General features: G+C 42.5%; 1 protein-coding gene across 15 annotated transcripts in view; it reads right to left on the bottom strand.

The window, feature by feature from the left end:
* The window catches only part of RASAL2 (RAS protein activator like 2), a 394,529-nt gene that overhangs the window by 12,955 nt on the left and 359,811 nt on the right, over positions 1-21,763 (bottom strand). For 12 of the 15 annotated variants that reach the window (XM_056531799.1, XM_056531795.1, XM_056531790.1 and 9 more), the window contains 7 exons: positions 21,573-21,717; positions 21,305-21,449; positions 13,312-13,548; positions 8,315-8,516; positions 4,584-4,783; positions 2,858-3,719; positions 44-193 (listed from right to left, as the gene is read on the bottom strand). In XM_056531799.1, coding sequence (XP_056387774.1) covers positions 44-193; positions 2,858-3,719; positions 4,584-4,783; positions 8,315-8,516; positions 13,312-13,548; positions 21,305-21,449; positions 21,573-21,717 — 1,941 coding nt within the window. The remainder of the gene's footprint in view (positions 1-43; positions 194-2,857; positions 3,720-4,583; positions 4,784-8,314; positions 8,517-13,311; positions 13,549-21,304; positions 21,450-21,572; positions 21,718-21,763) is intronic. The other 3 variants (XM_056531791.1, XM_056531792.1, XM_056531794.1) reach the window with 3 other exon arrangements.

The raw sequence follows: 21,763 nt of genomic DNA, 5'->3' as shown, positions 1-21,763 counted from the left end.
GCAGGGTAAACCGGTGCCATGACTGATCTATCCATATACTCACCTTCTCAGCAGGTTTGGGTTCTTCCTTAGTTTGGTCCCCAGTTTCCTCCTCCTCGTCTTCATATTGTCCATTATTCAGCACCCATGCAGCTGTCCTCTCCACCGGGGACATTGTTGCAGAATCCACAGGTGACTGCACCTTAAGCAGAAACTGGTATAAATACATTTACCCTATTCCCATTTGATACTGGACCATTAAATAGTTAAAACTAAAACTTATTCTCTTACTGTATCATTTCATTTTACATATAACCAATGTAAGCTGAGAGTATATTTTGTAGTTACACATTTTAATATTAGCTTTATGCAGGTTATGTTGCTTACTGAAATGGAGTTGAAGTGCACAACTATGCAATTACCAGCCACAAGGAGGCAGTATGGTGCCAGTGAGCGCTCAGACTGGAACACCTTGCGTACAAGTTACCAACACTGCTTTTAAAGGGGCCCTTCAGCAATGGGTCTTTATTTTTGTCTTATGTCAATATTAACAACTTTTATCACAAAAAAAGTTATCTTAGAAAATCTTACACTGTATACTTTCTCTACCCCCGAAATAATTTACCTTGAGAATGATAAATATATGAAGCCTTTTTGTTGTTTTGTAATCAAACAATAAAAAAAAGAAAAAAGCATTTTTGTGCACCAGCAGCTTCTTTCTTGACCCCTTAAGGACTGAGCCTATTTAGAATTGAAAAAGGGGTTCCCACATTAAAATCCCCCGATATACATGTCATCTCTGGGGGCCGACCTCTGGGACCTCCACCAATCATGGGAACAGAGTTCCACAAGTGCCCATAGTAAATGCAGTGGCAGAGTGCTAGCATGAGCATTACTTCATTCACTGCAAAAGGACTGTTGAGTGCCCATATGCCCATGGGAAGCACCGTGTCATGGTTTTTCGCTAAGGCGCAGTGAGCGTATGCGTCTTATTGCTCCTAGTGATTTATTTATTTTTGGGAGTGTAATCTCATAGAAAAGAATTGGTGTGGTTCCATACCTATGCTTGACGTCAACAAGAGCAGGTTTTTAAAGGTGACACACACTGGTTTTTGTTGCGGAAATTGGTTTCCAAGTCAAAAATCTCATGGGTTTTGCTTGTGTGTACATACCCTTGTTTTGGGTCACATTTTGATAACGATAACATGTTAATACTTCTTCATTTACTGGAGGAAAGATTTTTTGCTGAATGAGTTGTAATTTTTAAATAATTTTGGGGTTCATATAACCTGCTTGTCTTTTAAATCTTGCACTGCAACCTTGCATGCAGAATAAATAAAATAATCAATAGCAGCTTTTGTGCGTGTGTTCACCGTGTGCCGAAAATAATGTGCTCTCTTTATAACACGGCTTATTCTATTGCAATAATACCATATATCTGGGTTTCTGTATCACTTTAACAAAATAAATAATTACAGTTCCTTAGCTGGTCACTAGGCCACTAAGAGATGTCTCAATGTGATCTTCTGATCACTGATACAATACTTGGTATGCTTAGTATACCAAAGCACTTGTTTCTTGCCAAAGTATAGGCAGGCAGAAGGCCTTAGTTCAGCAGATGCCATGGTAACCCAGTGGGGTCCTGTGATCACATTCATGGAGCACCAACGGATGACAAAGTCGGCCCCCTATCTGCCTCTAACAACCTAGGTAACAAGGGTGCTGGGGGGAGAGAGAATTAAACAGCAAAGGACTGAGTGGAAGTTGGGCTGTCAGTAACCAACAAGCTCCCATAGCAGTTATGTACATTTATGCCATTTAGTATTAATGGGTTGTTAGGAGTTAATAGTGGAAGGTTGTCTGACAATGAAACTTTTTATCAACTGTCTAATGAATTAAGGGGGGCTATAGTGGTAGGATTATTATTATTTTTTTTACATCTTTGCCCACTAAAAAGTCTATGAAAAGAAACAATCATGACGCCTGGGTCTGGAGTGATGTAGGGGCCCAGAGTGTCATACTGTGCGTAGGCAATTACTGGCTGCAGCGATGTCCCTCCTCGGCCAGTAATTGGCTGAGCAGAAGAATGACACTCGTCACTCCGGGCCTGGGTGTCACGATTTTCCAGCGGAAGAGGAGGACCGGAGCGGGACACTGGAGATAATTATTATTTTTTTTTTATAGTCTAGTGGGCAAAAAACAACAACAAAAAACTCCCACTGGATAAGCCCTTTAACATTTATTGGTAAATAAAGTAAGTTTACTACCTTTCTGTGATCTTTCATGCCCTGCTTCTGCTTTTGATGCAATCTGTCTGTTCTGTTGCCTTTCGCCCCATGACCTGTCTGATTTACATACTGTAATGGACTTACTGTTCCTGTGTATACTCTTGTATAGTCAGGAATTCACCCAGCCCTATCTCACTCCTTTGTTGGAGGGGATGTAGTCAAGAAGGTGTAGTAGGGAGAGAGATAAATTTGGTTGAACGACTAGAGTGTCCTGTACACAGCAACAGGAAGCCAATTAATAAATACAATAGAGCAGTTTGTATCGAAAGCAGAAGATAAGCATAAAAGACCATGGATAGGTAGAAAAGTAACTTTATTTACCAATATACCTTCTTTTATTAGACGGCTGAAAATAGGTTCCATCGTTGGACAACCTCTATAAGGATCCTTATCTTTTGCCAGTGCAGCTATATAGAGCGCCTTTCACTCTGAATGACCTGTCTAGAACCTGTCTAGGTTTCTGATGCAGTACAGACTGTCTAAAGTGTGGGACTGATATAGGAGGCTGAAGGGAATAGAGAAATAAGGGCACATGGTCTTTGACAGAAAAAAAGAAACTCCAGCAATGTTATAAATTCCCTTGGCCTTACCTGCTGGGTCTGCTGGCGATGAATGGCTCGTAGCTTAGGTACAGGGCTCTCACGGGAAGATGTTGACTGTTGTCTAGACCGGTTCCCATTCTGCACAGGCTCAGCAAGCAGTGTTGCAGAGATGCCAGACATGCTACCTGTGCTACGTAAGGAGGCACTGTGTGGCAAAGACTGTGGGGCCTTGGCTCGAGCACCAAGAGCCGCTTGGTCAGTCTTTCGGATCTGGGCTTGTCCTGTGCTATTCTGTCTTGGCAGTGCTATAGGAACAGGTCTTTCTGGCATGGTGTGCCGTCTGCTGAAGTCCTCACTCTGGGTACTCCTTTTAGTAAAGTCTTCCATACTGCTATTGCTAGGTCCACTAAGGATAAATTCTTCACTGTTGCTGTGGCTTCGAGAACTGGCAGTGCTTAGGTTTTCAAGACTAGAGTCCACAGATGCTTTGGGCATAGTTGGTGGAGGGTTGTTGAGGTGGTACACAGGATTTTGAAAAGACAAGGGCTGCAAGCTGTTCTGCTGACTCAGGGCCGGGTGTAAAGGTCTCCTGACTTGTGGCGCACTTTGTGGTGTACTCTGGTTTTCCCGTAATTGCTTGATGGTGGCTACATGTGCAATAGACAACTGGCTGCCTGTTAAACGTAATGGTGGCTCTTGAACAACAGAGCAACGTTCGCTGGGTATGACAGCAGAGTCCTGGAGGTCCATCAAGGACACACTACGTCCATTGGGAAGCACATTGTCTCTATCGTCCTTGTCAGAGTAAGACATGCTTTGCGTTGATGCTTGCTGGACAAGAAGCAGTGTTTTCCCCCTGAAGTAGTTATCAACATTTTCTATGGTTGGAGACTTCAGCTTTAAAAGATCACTGTATAAAAATAGCCTCAAGTTAAACATAAGAAATCACAGGAGATTACAAATAAATAACTCATATGGTCAAAGAGAAGAGTTATATTTTTAGCGGTGGCATATTGCATCAGTTATTATAACCATGCTGAATGTAGAGGTGCGATCATGAACTCGCAGTGTAAGTATTATCTGAGATGTTAAACAGCAGGGATCATAGTTCTCTCCGATCCCGGCCATTACAGCAGAATGTTGGTTGTCAGTTACAGCCAGCATCAGCGAATGAGCACATGAATACAAGGGGAGATTTATCAAAACCTGTGCAGAGGAAAAGTTACCCAATTGCCCATAGCAACCAGATTGTTTCTTTCATGTTCAACAGGCCCATTTAAAAATTAAAGAAGCACTCTAATTGGTTGCCATGGGCAACTGGGAAACTTTTCCTCTTCACAGGTTTTGATAAATCTCCCCCACAGCTCCTATACCCACACCATTACTCAGACGTACATGCACTTAGTGTTAAGTGCATAGCCACATTGCTTTAAACGTAAGTGATATGTCTCCAAGGAGTTAAACTAGTATATTTCTGCACAGGAATAGTCACCTCAAAACAATAAAGATAAAACTGCCCCAGCCACTTGGGGTACAAAGAAGCCACAACTAAAGGGATTGCCCAGCATTATGAAAACATAGTTGCTTTCTTCAGAAAACCATGCAGCACTTTTCCACACAGTCCATGGAGCTGACCTGTAATACTAAACCCAACCCCCAATGTGAGCCGTTTCTGAAAAAAGCAACCAAATATAATAAAAAATATAATAAAACTATATAAAAACACAAATCTAATAAATCTGTTTGGAATATATATGAATATATATGCCCTCACCTGTCAGCAGGGTCCTCAAATATCTTCTGAAGTCCTGAAGAAAGGCTGCCACTTACATTTGGAGTGGAGCTGTGCTCAGTGAACCGTCTTAACTGTTGCTGGATGGGAGTGGGGTTGGTCAGAGACTTGGTGATGTCCGCAAGGATGCGCGGCAGCGGTCCCAGTTTTTCCACGGTGGCCTGTAGGAAGGAATTTTCACCCTGATTGGACAATATGCGTGGCAACGTCCGCCATTGTGACGGGGAAGGCCAGGAGGGGTTCGAAGGACAGGTGTTTTTTTTGTTTGTTTTTTTTGTTCATATGAGTATGTGAGGGCATGGCATGAGCGTAGAGCCATATTATCAACCACGATGTGACGGATGGAGGAGACGGGGTGTAGCCAGGCATCGGGGTAGGAAAGGGCGAGGGAGAAAAGGAAATAGAGAAGAAATTAGGACTGCTCAAATCCAGAAGGAAAATAATTAATTCATGCTTAACATAACTAAAAACTACTGCCATTCCAACTCAAAACAGACATGCAAAGCTAACATACTACAAAAATGCAGGGAGAGACGAGGGAAACGTGGTGTGCATCCAGAAGTTACACGGGCCTCTGGGTTACATAGTGGAGCATGCGTTCATTCTAGTGAAAGTAGGAAGGATAGAAAGGTGAACGGTGTTATTGGGAGGATGACTTCTCTACGGGATCAGCCAAGTGTTGTAGATCGTCTGTTACTGATGGATAATGTAAATAGGTCATGGAGATACTGTATGTGGAAGTGGCTGATTGTAGGGTGCACAAGTCAACCAGTGAACTATGAAGGGATCTGAGACACCACAACACAGCTAGCAACAATACCGCAAATAAGAAGACAGAATACATAGTAATCATATTGGAGGAAAGGCAAAAACCATCGCTGTCACTTCTTAAGTCAACTTACCAGTGTGTGCTGAGAGAGGAATGGGCCCTATGCAATATGGCATCACTTAGATTTTAGGTAAACACCAACATTTTCCCTTAAAGGGGTACTCTGGTGGAAAACTTTATTTTAAATCAACTGGTGCCAGAAAGTTAAACAGATTTGTGATTAATTCTATTAAAAAATCTTAATCCTTCCAGTACTTATTAGCTGCTGAATACTACATAGAAAAAACTTATTTTTGGAACACAGTTCTCTCTGCTGACATCACAACCACATTGCTCTCTTCTGACATCTCTGTCCATTTTAGGAACTGTCCAGAGCAGGTTATGTTTGCTATGGGGATTTTCTCCTACTCTGGACAGTTCTGAAAAAGGACAGAGATGTCAGCAGAGAGCACTGTGCTCGTGATGTCAGCAGAGAGCTCTGTGGTCCAAAAAGAAAAGAATTTCCTCTGTAGTATTCAGCAGCTAATAAGTACTGGAAGGATTAAGATTTTTTTTTAATAGAAGTAATATACAAATCTAAATGAAGTGTTTGCAAGAACAGGTATAACACCCGGCACTGCTGTATCCAGTCAGCTGACTAAGATATGCGGGGTAGGCTATGCTGCTGTGACCTCAGAGTGGACACTACCTGCTGCGTGGAGGTGCAGACCAATAGGTAAAGTAACTTATATTAGCTAGTTGAACGAGGTAGAAAGAAGTCGCACTCACCAACCTAGAGCAGTATTCAAAGTCTTGTCCTTTATTCACACCGGCAGAGTGGAACAATAAAACACGGTCACGCACGGGTGGGGGGAGCGAGAGAAGCCGCTCTCAGGATGCGGGGGCACACCACCAGAGGCAACTAGTTTCGCGTCACGGCTTGACGCTTCTTCGGGCCAATAAGGTGTGATTATTGGCCGGAAGAAGCGTCAAGCCGTGACGCGAAACTAGTTGCCTCTGGTGGTGTGCCCCCGCATCCTGAGAGCGGCTGCTCTCGCTCCCCCCGTGCGTGACCGTGTTTTATTGTTCCACTCTGCCGGTGTGAATAAAGGACAAGACTTTGAATACTGCTCTAGGTTGGTGAGTGCGACTTCTTTCTACCTCGTTCAACTAGCTAATATACAAATCTGTTTAACTTTCTGGCACTAGTTGATTAAAAAAAAAAAAAAAGTTTTCCACCGGAGTACCCCTTTAAAGATGTTTTCACCTAAGTTTAAAAGGGCTTCTGGTACTTTTGTTTTGTTATTGGTGGCCTATCCTTAGGGTAAACAATCAATATCTGATTGATGGAGGTCTAACACTTGGAAGCCTTCTGATCAGTTGTTTGTTGAGCTAAGCTGCAGTTACCCAATGTGGCCACTACACAATGCACCGAGCTATTTGCTTTTAGCTCCATTTACTGTCTGCTATGGGTGTTGGCGTACAGCTGATCAGCAAGTGTGGCCAACGTCTGCTCCAAAATGATCAGATATTGATGGCCTATTTTCAGGATAGGCCATCAATTTAAAAAAAAATCCCCCCCCCCCCCAAAAAAAAACCTTTCACATTTGAAAACAGTTTTTCTATACTATAGTGGGCTATGGACCACAGATCTGGCATTTGTGGTTACAAAAAAGTACCATTATAAGAGGTTTTCTTATCAGACAACCCATATGGAAGTTGAATGCACAAGTCTGGCTCCTGAGAGTACCAACAAAAAGCTGACTTTGTCAGGAATATTGGCAAGCAAATGTCATGACAGATAATACAGTCTTACATTCTGTCCATTCACATTTAATATATGGTCACCATATAAGCCTGAGTGAGAACAAATGCTTTTTAGTAGATCTCCGCTCTGGCCTATAGATGTCCTTAAAGGGGTACTCTGCCCCTAGACATCTTATCCACTATCCAAAGAATAGGGAATAAGAGCATCGGGTGCAGTGCCAGAGGCTCGTGATGTCACAGCCACACCCCCTTAATGCAAGTCTATGGGAGGGGGCGTGACGTCACAGGCCTCTGTTCCGCATAGCCAGTCATCTGGCACAGAACGAAGTTCACTCTGTGCACTGGATGTCTGGGGTTCCGCAGCAGAGATCGCGGGGGTCCCAGCAGCGGGACACCCGCCACCAAACATCTTATCCCCTATCCTTTGGAAAGGGGATAAGATGTCATCTTTATACAGGAATATTAATCTGAAACAATGTAGTGATGGTGCCATAAGTAAGCCATGAGAAGTACTCCATATTTCAATGTATAGCCCATACACAAGGTAACGTTTCATCCAGGACCATTTTCTTTGTCAATCAAATCTGTATGATGTCAGTGATATAATCACCAGTTAATGGCAGTTTTTCTTTCATGTTAAAAAATGATCCTATAAAGTGTCGGAAATAATGACAAGGTGCTATGATCACCAACATCTGCACCCAGATATGGGTGGGTTATGACCGGTTACTCATTCTAAAGCATGGGTGAAGAGTGACCCACCTACTAACTGCAACCTCTGAGGAAGACAAAGCAGTGCTACATTGGAGATTAAACATACTCTTATAGGATAAAGAATACATGTCATGTAATGAAGTCTAATTTCACCAACTAAACCGAAACGTGAGAAAGCACTCTCTGTCAGGTGGTGATGAAGTGTCAGGACCCAATGAATCAGCGATGGATAGAGACAGAGGCGCTGCTGAGCACCCTACAGCACCTCATTACCTATGGTCAGATCAGGCAGTGTATGTGTAGTATAGCTAGTCCTTATTGACGCAGAATAACTAGACTTTAGATAAGAAACATTTCTGTAATGTAACTTTGACAAATTAAACTAGCTACAGGCAAAAGTCGTCCAGCCCTCTGTGCGTGTTACCTTATCAAGCTGAGACACCACTTCCCACAGGAGGCTGTGCAGGACTGAGAGCTCCCGGCCAAGGTCGATGTAACCTTCAAATCCCGGCGTGTTCGAGATGGTATCTGGGTTGGAGATCTCTTGGAGAAAACGTTTCATCCCACCCCATTCGTGCTCCAAGAAGTCGTTCATGAAAGCCATGTATTCCTCCTTATTGCCAAATCTGTTTGATAAAGATAAGATGTTAAAGTTATATCATAAAAAGTATAGAGTGCAATGTCCTGATCTACAATGTGGGATTTTCTATCGCCTGGCATTAGATGTTACACAAGCACCAAGAATTGTGTGTTCAGGACATTAACTGCTTCAACTCCTGATAGTGCTGCACATACAGCGTCCTGTCATATTATAGTATGTATGATCTGTGAAAACTGTATAAAGCACGTTAGATTAAATGGGGCTACGCTGTATCCCAAAACGCAGCTAATATACACTAGAAAAATATGAGGCTACGCTCAAAACTTCTGCAGTGTACTTTGTGATGCATTTTTGCCATAGGGTAAAGTATGCAGCATTCAAGTAGGAACATATCCTACGGGTATATTCACACTGTGAAAAATTAGCAAAATATCCGCTCGGAAAACAAATATGGATGTTCCCTCGTTGCTAGGACGGTTTCCTAGACAGGAATGCATTCCTGAGTGGATTCAGTCAAAAGAAAGAACAAGTTCATTCTTTCAGCGGACCCAAGTATCCCAATTTTTGCCCTTTACACGGTGCAGGAGAATCCTATTGAAAACAATGGGACAGATACAAAAGAATTTCCAAGCTGATTTTTTCTTGCAGATTCTGCTTAGAAATTTTGCCGTGTGAACATACCCCGTTGGCGCGGTGGTGGTCGCCGCCCAGTGCTACGCCATTTTATGCTAGGGACGTTAGGGACCCACTCTAAATAGGTGGCCTTGACGTGGTGAGTGGGCTTGTACTTTTTGATCAAAAATGTATACTAACAACCTGTTAGTTTTTTATATTATGCTGAGAAGCAATCAGATCATTATACAAGATTGAAGATGTGCGACCATGTCTGTTTTCTACCCGAATTCACACTGTGTTTTCTATCCCCTACTTTTTTTTGTTTGAACACGTTGTCTGCACTCTTCCCCACCCCCTCAGCCCAACCCTATATAAGTAGTAGTTAGCTACACAAGGGCCTTTTCTTTCCTAGCAGCCTCCCAGTCTGACTGGGTAAGTGAGCTATTAAACCTTGTTCACACTGGTGTGGTGCTGTACGGCGTCCGTTGCTGCCGTGGCGCCGTGTCTGCGGGGAGGTGCGACCCATGGACTGGTTTGAGTGGCATTGGGGCAGCTCTGCCAGTGGTTCGTTTCCCCCTGTTGGCACTGGTGTCGCGGCGGTGGTGGTCGCCGCCCGGTGCTACGCCATTTTAAGCTAGGGACGTTAGGGACCCACTCTAAATAGGTGGCCTTGACGTGGCGAGTGGGCTTGTACTTTTTGATCAAAAATGTATACTAACAACCTGTTAGTTTTTTATATTATGCTGAGAAGCAATTAGATCATTATGCAAGATTGTAGATGTGCACCATGTCTGTTTTCTACCCGAATTCATACCCTTAAAGTACTATTGTGCACGTATTAGCAGCTGCAGGTAGCATTTGCTATTAACTGCTACCTGTCCAGTTGTGTCAGAACTTGCTGTTCTACAACACACAAGCCTAAGTGCAATGCTGCTGAGAAGCAGTTTTGAAGCCAAAACATAAAAGACATGCATAAATCTTTTTTGAACCCAATTCTGGTTTTAGCTTAAAAACTGCAAAAAACAACAATGTGAACAAAAATGGTTTAGATCCTGACTGTGTAAGAACACCTCATTAGCACCCTTAGGGTATGTTAACACAAACCTATTTTGTTGCTGCCGATCTGCCACCCATTGAAGTCAATGGGTGGCAAAATCTGCAGCAAAAATACGCAGGTGTGAATATACCCTTAAAAGGCATACTCCAGGGAAAAATATGCAAAAAAAAAATGCTCCAAAGCCACCACACTTCCTGCATATATTCCCTATAAACCACGGGTGTCAAACATGTGGCCCGCAGCCCGGCAAAGATATTTATTGCTCTGGTCAGAGCCGGATCATCATTGGCGCTCCTGGAGACACAAGGGTGCCCTGATTAACTCTCTGCAGCCCTGCGTTAACTTTAAAAACACAGGGGCCGCCGGGAGGTAGCACACGCAGGGACGTCACTGACGTCCCATGCGTGCACCCATAGGAGAAGAGCGGAGCAGTGAGGAGGACGCGCGGGTTTGGTAAGTCGCCACTCACCAGCACTTCATCTTCGGTGTTCTGACCACCGCTCCTCCGGTCCAGGGACCTACTGCTATGGCCCATAGGCCATAGCAGTAGATTGTGACCCTGGACCGGAGGAGTGGTGGTCGGAACATTGAAGTGGGGCAGTAAACAGGCATACAGCCTCTAGCCATACACTATATATATGGCTGAAGGCTGTCTGTCTGTGGGGGAACTGTACCTGCACCTAATGTGAGGAACTGTACTGCCAACCTAATGGGGGGGAACTGTACTGCCAACCTAATGGGGGGGAACTATACTGCCAACCTAATGTGGGGGAACTGTACTGCACCTAATGTGGGGGAACTGTACTGCACCTAATGTGGGGGGAACTGTACTGCACCTAATGTGGGGGAACTGTACTGCACCTAATGTGGGGGAACTGTACTGCACCTAATGTGGGGGAACTGTACTGCACCTAATGTGGGGGAACTGTACTGCACAGTCTTGTGCAGGGGGGAAGGGTCTTGTGCAAACGGGAGCATGGAGTGTTGTACAAAAGGGGCCTGGGGTCTTGTGAAGGGGGTCATGGGGTCTTGTGAAAAGGGTCATGAGGTGTTGTGCAGGGGGCATGGGGTCTTGTGTAGGGTGGGCATGGGGTCTTGTGCAAAGGGGGGCATGGGGTCTTGTGCAGGGAGGGCATGAGATGTTGTGCAGGGGGGGCATGGGTTGTTGTGCAAAGGGGACATGGGGTGTTGTGCAGGGAGGGGGTGTTGTGCAGGGAGGGAATGTTTTTTTCTTTTCTTGATGTGGCCCACATGAACTGAAACCTCTGCTCTGAGCAGCAGAGAGTGGTTCAGTTTCTGATTGGCTGGGGCTGCACACACTTCCCAGTTCTCAGCACTTAAGGGAGCATGACTCATCAGTGCAGGGCAGAACCACATGGTTTGTGTCTCTTAGGAGGGTTGGGGCTGCTTTCAGAAAGGGATTTGGACAGAGACAGAGTGGATGGCTGGATGATGTCATTCCCTCACTTCATGCATGTAAGTGACAACTTAACCCCTTAAGGACGAAGCCTATTTGGGCCTTAAGGACGCAGACAATTTTATTTTTACGTTTTCGTTTTTTTCTCCTCGCCTTCAAAAAATCCTAACTCTTTTATATTTTCATCCACAGACTAGTATGAGGGCTTGTTTTTTGCGCGACCAGTTGTCTTTTGTAATGCCATCACTCACATTACCATAAAATGTATGACGCAACCCAAAAAATACTATTTGTGTGGGGAAATTAAAAACGCAATTTTGCAAATTTTGGAAGGTTTCGTTTTCACGCCGTACAATTTATGGTAAAAATGACGTGTTCTTTATTCTTTGGGTCAATACGATTAAAATGATACCCATGATAGCATACTTTTCTATTACTGTTGCGCTTAAAAAAATCGCAAACTGTTTAACCAAATTAGTAAGTTTAAAATCTGAAGAACTATAACTTTTTCATTTTACCGTATAAGCGGTGGTATGAGGGCTCATTTTGCGCCGTGATCTGTACTTTTTATTGATACCATTTTTGCTAAGATAAAACTTTTAATACTTTTTTTTGGACAAAATGTTATAAAAAAAAGCCGTTCACCGTACGGTATCATTAACATTTTATTTTAATAGTTGGGATATTTATGCACGCGGCGATACCAAATATGTCTATAAAAAATTTTTTTTTACACTTTTTGAGGGTGAAATAGGGAAAATGGGACAATTTATGTTTTTATTGGGGGAGGGGGGTTTTCATATTTTTTTTTAACTTTTATTTTTACACTTTAATAGTCCCCATAGGGGACTATTTATAGCAATCATTCGATTGCTAATATTGCTCAGTGCTATGTATAGGACATAGCACTGATCAGTATTATCGGTCATCTTCTGCTCGATCGCAGACCAGAGCAGAAGACCCCGGGAGACGGCCAGAGCAAGGTGAGGGGACCTCCGGCCGCCATGCTGCAGCGGCAGCACTGCGGGCGATTCGATCATCCATTCAAAGTACTGTGATGCTGCAGATGCCGTTATCTGTATTTAGCATGGCATCTGAGGGGTTAACGATCGCGGATGTCTGCCATTACGGGCGGGTCCCTGGCTGCTATCAGCTGCCGGGAACTGCCGCGCATGACGCGAGTATCGCTCCGATGCTCGCGGTTATGCATAGGACGTAATTGTACATCCTGGTGCGTTAAGTACCACCTCACCAGGACGTACATTTACATCCTGCGTCGTTAAGGGGTTAAAGAGCGAAAACTTCTATATAGTTAATGAATGATATTTAGACAAATTAGGTTTATGAAAGGGAAAGGATGGGCTATGGGTTTAGTTCCACAGAGTACCCCTTTAAGTAGGGTCCTACATGGTGTAAGATACACAGCCCCGATGTATTTAAAGATCATGCGGACATACTATATGTGTTTGTTTTCTAATTGTCTGTTAATGCCCATGAGGTTTTGTGAGTAAAACTGTTATTTACCTCCAATATTGTGCGGTTATATACCCTATGGCCTCATAACTTTGCAGAGAAACAATCTGCAGAATTGTGTGGTCACTAACAATCAATATAAAATGAGTGCGTGTGTCCTCTGCATCTCCGATAGTGGCTTCCACTAGGTGAGACCGTACCCCTCAAGATGGTAGAAAGTGATGAAACGTAGGTAGGAACTCTTTAGTCAACACTTACTTTGCAAAGTTGGCGAGGTTCTGTATCACCTTGGCTATGAGCGTCAAAGTCCGAGAAGTGCGATCATCGGGATATTCCTGCATCAGGCCAAAGAGACTTGGGGACATAATTGATGGGCAGAGGAATCGGAGGAACAGAGAGGCACTGATCAGCCGCTCGCTGATATCTTGCTTGCCCCTATTAATACATTGCTGTTTCCAAGATGCAAAGACTTCTTTTAGCTCCCTGGGAAAAACACTGCAACAAGAGGAGAAAAGCAAAGTGTGAAGATTAAACCCATATAAAACAAGTATCAGTCACTCTGCTGCTCAGGAAAGCTAACCAAGTAATGACTACACCAAGGCACGTTGGCGATTGGTTTTGACTAGTAATTTATGCCACTTTAGAAGCATAACTGGACTTCAATATAAAACCTGTAATGGGGCACCCAACTGTCATGTGCCATTTCTAATGGTAACGTCTTCACATGGGGCTACCTCTAACTTCCCTATTCCTAAACGCTACTTCTAACTTCCCTATACCTAAACGCTACCTCTAACTTCCCTATACCTAAACGCTACCTCTAACTTCCCTATACCTAAACGCTACCTCTAACTTCCCTATACCTAAACACTACTTCTAACTTCCCTATACCTAAATGCTACCTCTAACTTCCCTATACCTAAACGCTACCTCTAACTTCCCTATACCTAAACGCTACCTCTAACTTCCCTATACCTAAACACTACTTCTAACTTCCCTATACCTAAATGCTACCTCTAACTTCCCTATACCTAAACGCTACCTCTAACTTCCCTATACCTAAACACTACTTCTAACTTCCCTATACCTAAATGCTACCTCTAACTTCCCTATACCTAAACGCTACCTCTAACTTCCCTATACCTAAACGCTACCTCTAACTTCCCTATACCTAAACACTACTTCTAACTTCCCTATACCTAAATGCTACCTCTAACTTCCCTATACCTAAACGCTACCTCTAACCTCCCTATACCTAAACGCTACCTCTAACCTCCCTATACCTAAACGCTACCTCTAACCTCCCTATACCTAAACGCTACCTCTAACCTCCCTATACCTAAACGCTACCTCTAACTTCCCTATACCTAAACGCTACCTCTAACTTCCCTATACCTAAACGCTACCTCTAACTTCCCTATACCTAAACGCTACCTCTAACCTCCCTATACCTAAACGCTACCTCTAACCTCCCTATACCTAAACGCTACCTCTAACTTCCCTATACCTAAACGCTACCTCTAACCTCCCTATACCTAAACGCTACCTCTAACTTTCCTATACCTAAACGCTACCTCTAACTCCCCTATACCTAAACGCTACCTCTAACTTTCCTATACCTAAACGCTACCTCTAACCTCCCTATACCTAAACGCTACCTCTAACTCCCCTATACCTAAACGCTACCTCTAACCTCCCTATACCTAAACGCTACCTCTAACTTCCCTATACCTAAACGCTACCTCTAACTTCCCTATACCTAAACGCTACCTCTAACTTCCCTATACCTAAACGCTACCTCTAACTTCCCTATACCTAAACGCTACCTCTTACTTCCCTATACCTAAACGCTACCTCTAACTCCCCTATACCTAAACGCTACCTCTAACTTCCCTATACCTAAACGCTACCTCTAACTTCCCTATACCTAAACGCTACCTCTAACTTCCCTATACCTAAACGCTACCTCTAACCTCCCTATACCTAAACGCTACCTCTAACCTCCCTATACCTAAACGCTACCTCTAACTTCCCTATACCTAAACGCTACCTCTAACCTCCCTATACCTAAACGCTACCTCTAACTTTCCTATACCTAAACGCTACCTCTAACTCCCCTATACCTAAACGCTACCTCTAACTTTCCTATACCTAAACGCTACCTCTAACCTCCCTATACCTAAACGCTACCTCTAACCTCCCTATACCTAAACGCTACCTCTAACTTCCCTATACCTAAACGCTACCTCTAACTTCCCTATACCTAAACGCTACCTCTAACTTCCCTATACCTAAACGCTACCTCTTACTTCCCTATACCTAAACGCTACCTCTAACTCCCCTATACCTAAACGCTACCTCACTTCCCTATACCTAAACGCTACCTCTAACTTCCCTATACCTAAACCATTGAGCCAGGTAAAACAGCAATAACAGCTATAAGCAATGCAGCAAAAGGTGAGTTGCAAAATGGATTAGTGAGAAAGTGAAAAGGTACATTTTGTGCTTAACAGATGCGCGGCGTCCTAACCTGGTCATGCTGTAATTTTATATGCATGTAAAAAACATTAAAATCTGTATAACACAAGATGTGGAAGGTGCCTTTTATTACACTTTATGACAGCTATTTTGATCTTGTTTATTTCATTGAAGACTGAGCACCCCGTGGTGCCTGTTCTTGCCTTATTGCATTGCCTGGGAGCCTTTGATTGTGTGAAAGTAGGAAGAGTGAGATTGGGTTATGCCGACCTCTTTCTCTTGCATACGACTTGTATTAATGATAAAACTGTATTTCGTAGTGATAGGCACACATTGGGACAAAACATAAATGCTATGTGGCTTTACCCTTATAGCTTTCACTTCCTAAATTTGTGACCAAGCATTATTCAAGCTCTATAAAATGCTGTCACTTGCATAAAAGACACTACCTCCGCTTGGATAAAAGAATGGTTTAAAGAGGTACTCCACTGGAAAGCATTTTCTTTTTTTTTTTTTAAAGGGTAGCTCCCACCAAGTACTATATAATCAAATATGTCCCTACCTAGTAGTAATCTAGCCCTAACCCCCTACCTGGCTTCAACATTTTTTTTAATCACTTTAATAGAGCAGATTTAGTGCTTCTAAATCTGCTCTATAAAGCAGGGCAGGAAGCAGTGCTTCCCAACAAGCGCGACGTCACTGATGCCTTGCTGGGCGCTTGCTTCCGCCCTCAGATCGTCTATGCATGAGTGTTATTTATCTAATAGGGTGCCTCCAGCTGTTTCCCAACTAAAACTCCCGGCATGCCATGATTGCTATTAGCTGTCAGGCCATGCTGAGAATTGTAGTTGTGAAACAGCTGGAGGCACCCTATTAAATAAATAACACTCATGCCTAGTGCTGGGCAGTATACAGAACCGGTATGAACCGGATACAGTTTTCTTTCTTTCCCAGCGGTGTCACAAGAATGCCGAGCGCAGCTCTGTTCCCCGTCCCTGTTAGCTCTCAGGGTACGGGAAAAGATTTAAAAGCCTCGTGCGGAGCTAACGTAGTACTGCGCAGGCGCAGCACTACGCAAATGGCATAGCGCTAACGTAGGCAGAAGCCCTACGCTATTTGCGTAGTACTGCGCATGCGCAGTACTACGTTAGCTGCGCGCGAGGCAGAGGATCAGCATAGCAATGAGTGCGCGCTGCCTCCGGACAGGGTAATGGGGCCTTGCACGAGGCCAGTGGAGCTGGCCTATGCGCGCAGCCCCAGCTATCAGCGTGCTCGCTCTCGCCTGTTTGATTGACAGGCGGGAGCGAGCACCGCAGTGACTGAATTTCGACTCATTGCCAGGCTTAAATGAGTCGAAATTCTGTAGTGACGTCACTGCCGAATGCATTCGGCCACTAGGAGGGTGACCCCTAGTGGCCGAATTTAAAAGTGATTTTAAACTGGTTTAAAATCACTTTTTTTAATTAAAGTATATTAGAGATATGTTGTAGTACTTAAGTACTACAACATATCAATTTTTTGATATCATGACAGTGCCCATTTAAATCAACTGGTGCCAGAGAGTTAAACAGATTTGTAAATTACTTCTATTAAAAAATCTTAATCCTTCCAGTACTTATCAGCTGTTGTATGGCCACAGGAAGTTCTTTTCTTTTTGAATTTCCTTTCTGCCTGACCACAGTGCTCTCTGCTGACACCTCTGTCCATTTAAGGAACTGTCCAGAGTAAGAGCAAATCCCCATAGAAACCTTTCCTGCTCTGGACAGTTCCTGACATGAACAGAGGTGCCAGCAGAGAGCACTGTGGTCAGGCAGAAAGGAATTTCAAAAAGAAAAAACTTCCTGTGGATCATAACTGCAGCTGATAATGACTGGAAGGATTAAGATTTTTTTAATTGAAGTTATTTACAAATCTGTTTAACTTTCTGGCCCCAGTTGATTAAAAAAAAAGCACCCCTTTCATCTCCAGAGGCAACAAACCTTTTACCAAAACATATGTAAATTTATGGAACAGTCTACCTCAGGAACTGCTCACAGAAAAAAGAAACAGTTTAGGCTTAGATAAACTCTAAAAATAGAAATATAGTATAACATCCCCTCCTCTTCATCCACCCATACCACTTCCATTAATCCATCTTATCCCCTCCTTGGTTGAAATTGATGGACATGTGACTTTTTTCAGCTGTCCTATGTAACATTTAGAACTGCTTGTTTCAGTTTACTGATGTTTGGTGACCATGTTGGTGATGCCTTTTTCCGCAGCTTAAATAAAAGATGACATTTAGATGACTCTTCTGCTCAGACTAAAGATCCATCAATGTAACTGGAAAGGGTGAATAATATTAATGAATAGGTTATATTTGTCCTCTGGATTTATGCTGCAACCGCAGAAAGTGAACAAGAACAAGGAGTTCTGTGTGCTGCAAACACATCAAACCATTGTGCCGGGAGAACAAAGGTTGCATTCAGCCTGATATAAAAAGCATTGCCACCATTATAACATGGTACTGCGACAATGTGACTGAGCTTGGCATGTGGTCAAACCAACATTTTTTTTCTTTAAATAGGTTAGCCATGCTGTGTACATTTTTAGACTACCTGTGTTACACCATCTGTTACAAAGCTACACTTTCCAAAAATCTCTGACAGCCTCCAGACTGTTTCATAACCTTATGACAGATACTGAACTGATAAAGAAAACCAATGCCCTATTTAAAATAAATAAATAATATGTTACTCAGTATGTAATCCTGACCATGTACATCTTATTTTCTATGCCTCTATCACCTAAATTTATTATAAAAATCCCTCTTTTTATTAGCTCACAGTTTTAGAAATCCTCTAAGGGGAAGGGGCGTGTCCCTCCCTTGTAGTGGGAGGTGATTGGTGTTCCTGCTCATGCAGCCTTGTCCATGACTTATGGACAAGCTGATGCTGCTGCAGGACTAGTTAGTGTCCCAGTTGGTATGGGGATCCCTAGTGGTGGGATATTCCGGGGCCATTTTCTTTATTAAATATTCAAAATTTTTAAACAACTATATTACAAAAAGTCTTTAATTTCCATCAGTAACAACATATAAAAAGTTTTTCTGACAGTGCCCATTTAAACAATAACTTACAAAGGCCTATTTTTTTTCCTTAAATAAATTTCCCATGGGTATTCTTTGTGGCTATTGTAAATGCAGAGGCAGCATTGTGGCTCATTGGTTAGCTTCGTTACTCTGCAGCGCTGGGGTCCTGGGTTAAACTCCACCCAGGGCAACAACTGCATGGAGTTTCCTTCTGGATGCCTTGGTTTCTCCCATACTTCAAAAACATACTAAGGTTAGATGGTAAGATCCAACAGGGACCGGGACCGATGTGACAACCTCTGTACAGGGCTGTGGGACAGGTCAGTGCTATTACATATAAATAAAATTGGTAAATAGGTAAATATAGCAAGTGTTAGCCCATTGGACGGGCTGTACAGATGCAGCAATTGTCTAATTTTGGATTCCAATTACTTCAAAAAATCCAGAGAAGAAAGTAATGTGAGATAGTTAGGCATGTTTATGGAATTATGAGGAACTGTTAAACTAGAGATACCCACTATGCAGAAATGTTCTTAACATGTGATATATATAGAAATAAATTCATTGTTAAGCCCAGCCACACCTATTTGTATTTTATCTGTTGCTGACATGATTTTCGCATGGATAAAGTAGCCAGAAGTGCAGCAAAATGTATGACTGCATTACATGTGTCCACAACAGTAAGCTCATGTTGGTAGTCTGGGGGGGTAAAACACTAGACATACTAGACATATTACAAAAATGTCCAGCTAACTGAGTAAATCTATTGGGGGTAATACCAGTAACCTTTTGCTGAAAGATTATAAAAAAAAAAAAATTGTAAGAATTTTCAGTAGACAAAGCTTTCACAAATTGTGTTGATTTTAGTGCCGATTGTGTTGCAGATTTTCCCTCTGTCGATTTAAACTGTTGACCTTCTAAATAAAAATAAAAAAAGCATTAAAAAAAGAGAAATGTCCATGGCCTCTTAACACGTCTATCTTTTCAAGAAAGTCACTATGAACTCTTAGTAAGATGGTGTAAGACCCCCAAATGGCTATATGCCTACAAACTTGCTGTCAAATATGTGTTGGAGATGTCAGAACCATGTAGGCTCTTTAGAACACATCTGGTGGTCATGTCACTTGATTAAATGCTTTGGCAAAATCCAGTCTCTGGTATAACCTACTTTAACATTATCTTTTGATATGAACACTTTGGGTTGACCAAAAGCTTTCTGGGAACCATCAAGGTCCAATTTGAAAACAAGACTAATGGCTGCAGCTAAAACATTAATCCCACTTAAATGGAGACAGAAAGTCCCGCCAACCGCTCTGAAATGGTGCAAGAATATAAACCACATTTGTAGGTTTGAGGAAATTATCAGTTAGGCCTTCTTTGAGGGATTATTTGGAGGAATAAATACAAGAAGGACATAGGAGGATTATCAATTTATTTCAATTAACTTTAACTTATTTAAACTGGTTTACGTGGTTTTGTCTAACAACTTAGTTTACTCAGTTTTTTATTGTTTTTCCCTTTTCTTCCACCTTTCTTTGTGGTATTGTGCCACTGTGTTCTTGTTTTCTTGTCAATGATAATTCCTGAAATTTTACTTATAAATATTGATGTGATAATAAAACAAAAACAAAAAAAAAAGCAGTATCTTACTGACCCCTCTTCTGCTCCCTAAATCAACACTTCCCTGGTTCCAGCAATGACATGTCAACACGTGACCGCCGCAGTATTGCTGGAGCCTGGTAAAAAAGAGACTGGTGGGGACCAGGGAAGCAATGGCTTGGGAACAGGAGACACATTAGTAAGGTGAGAAATGTAATGCTACATTTCTTGTGGATTTGGCATAAGATTTTTTTCGTCATGCTGGAGACCTAAAAATCCACACAGCATATCAATTTTCTGTTCAGAAAAATGTGTAAAATCTCATCCACATGCATGGTACTGTAAGCCACTACAGATTTCCGCTATAAAAACCATCAGGTAACATACATTCCCTTCTTATACTTTAAAAAGTTAATTGACAAAGAGAATTACCAGCAATAATCTGTATGGTTCTAATCCTTAATATCACATAGACATCACCAAGAAACCTAAAGACCCAAATTTAAGACAGGATTTAAGCAGCCTTCACGATCAAAGGTCTTCCAAGCCCTCAATGATAACTGTTTCAGCCCTGTCAGCCCGATCCAGTCAACGGTCAGTCAGCGCACAAGGAACTTCTGCCATAAAACAACAACTGGGGGGATGGGACCTTTTTAAGCTGACATTATTTTACATTCGGCTCTCACAAAGAGGATGAATGGATGTAGGAATCAGTGCCAAAGAATGATAAAAGCCAACTGCAGGGAGTCTCCAATCCGATGATATGGTTCCTGAGCTGCAATGTTTAGTCTTGTCTTCACACGATGATACAAAAATCTTCTCAGAAGACACAAACAGCACAAAGCTTAAATAACTACACAATGGATGTGTAACTGGATCTAGTTTGCTCGGCTGATCAGGAGACTTCTTTGGTATCTAATGGGACCACATCCATTCACTACATAGACACATAGTAAAAGCGCATTTGAGCAGGAGCTTTTAAAACCGGACAAATCCCTCAAGATATACTTGGACAATTTTCTTGCACTTCCTCACTAAGACACATGAGAGGATGTCCACATTGCAGTTTTCCAGTCACACTTAGGACTCACTTGGGTTACTCACCAGTAGGAGTTGATGATCTTACAGAAAGCCAGTTCGCAGCACATCTTTAGGTTACTCTGATGTTCAGCAAGTTCACTAGATGAACATTTACTGGGATCCACCTCGCAGTTCTCGTCTGATTCATACAAGGCCTTGATGAACTCCCCTGGGAGAGGAAACAGAAATATAAACTAAATTCTAAATTTACATATGAAAAAAAAAAATAAACAACATTATAACAACAACCCTTAAACTTCCTGAAAGGGAAAAGGTATATGTCTACACCTACCAAGAGCATCGTGCAGGTATTTCTGTCCCACCAATTTCAGATACTCCTCAATGGCTTTGGTGGCAAGTGTATTTTCTCTGAAGATTAAGACATCATGGTCACCACATCGGTCCACCTCTGACATTACTAGGTCGGTCAGAAAGTCCTAATGGATAAAAGGAATCAATTCATGACTTTGGAGGTTAAAACAA

This window comes from Hyla sarda, chromosome 7, assembly GCF_029499605.1.
Source record: "Hyla sarda isolate aHylSar1 chromosome 7, aHylSar1.hap1, whole genome shotgun sequence".
Taxonomy (NCBI): domain Eukaryota; kingdom Metazoa; phylum Chordata; class Amphibia; order Anura; family Hylidae; genus Hyla; species Hyla sarda.
The sequence above is the reverse complement of the archived record's forward strand: the minus strand, read 5'-3'. Positions and strand labels throughout refer to the sequence as shown.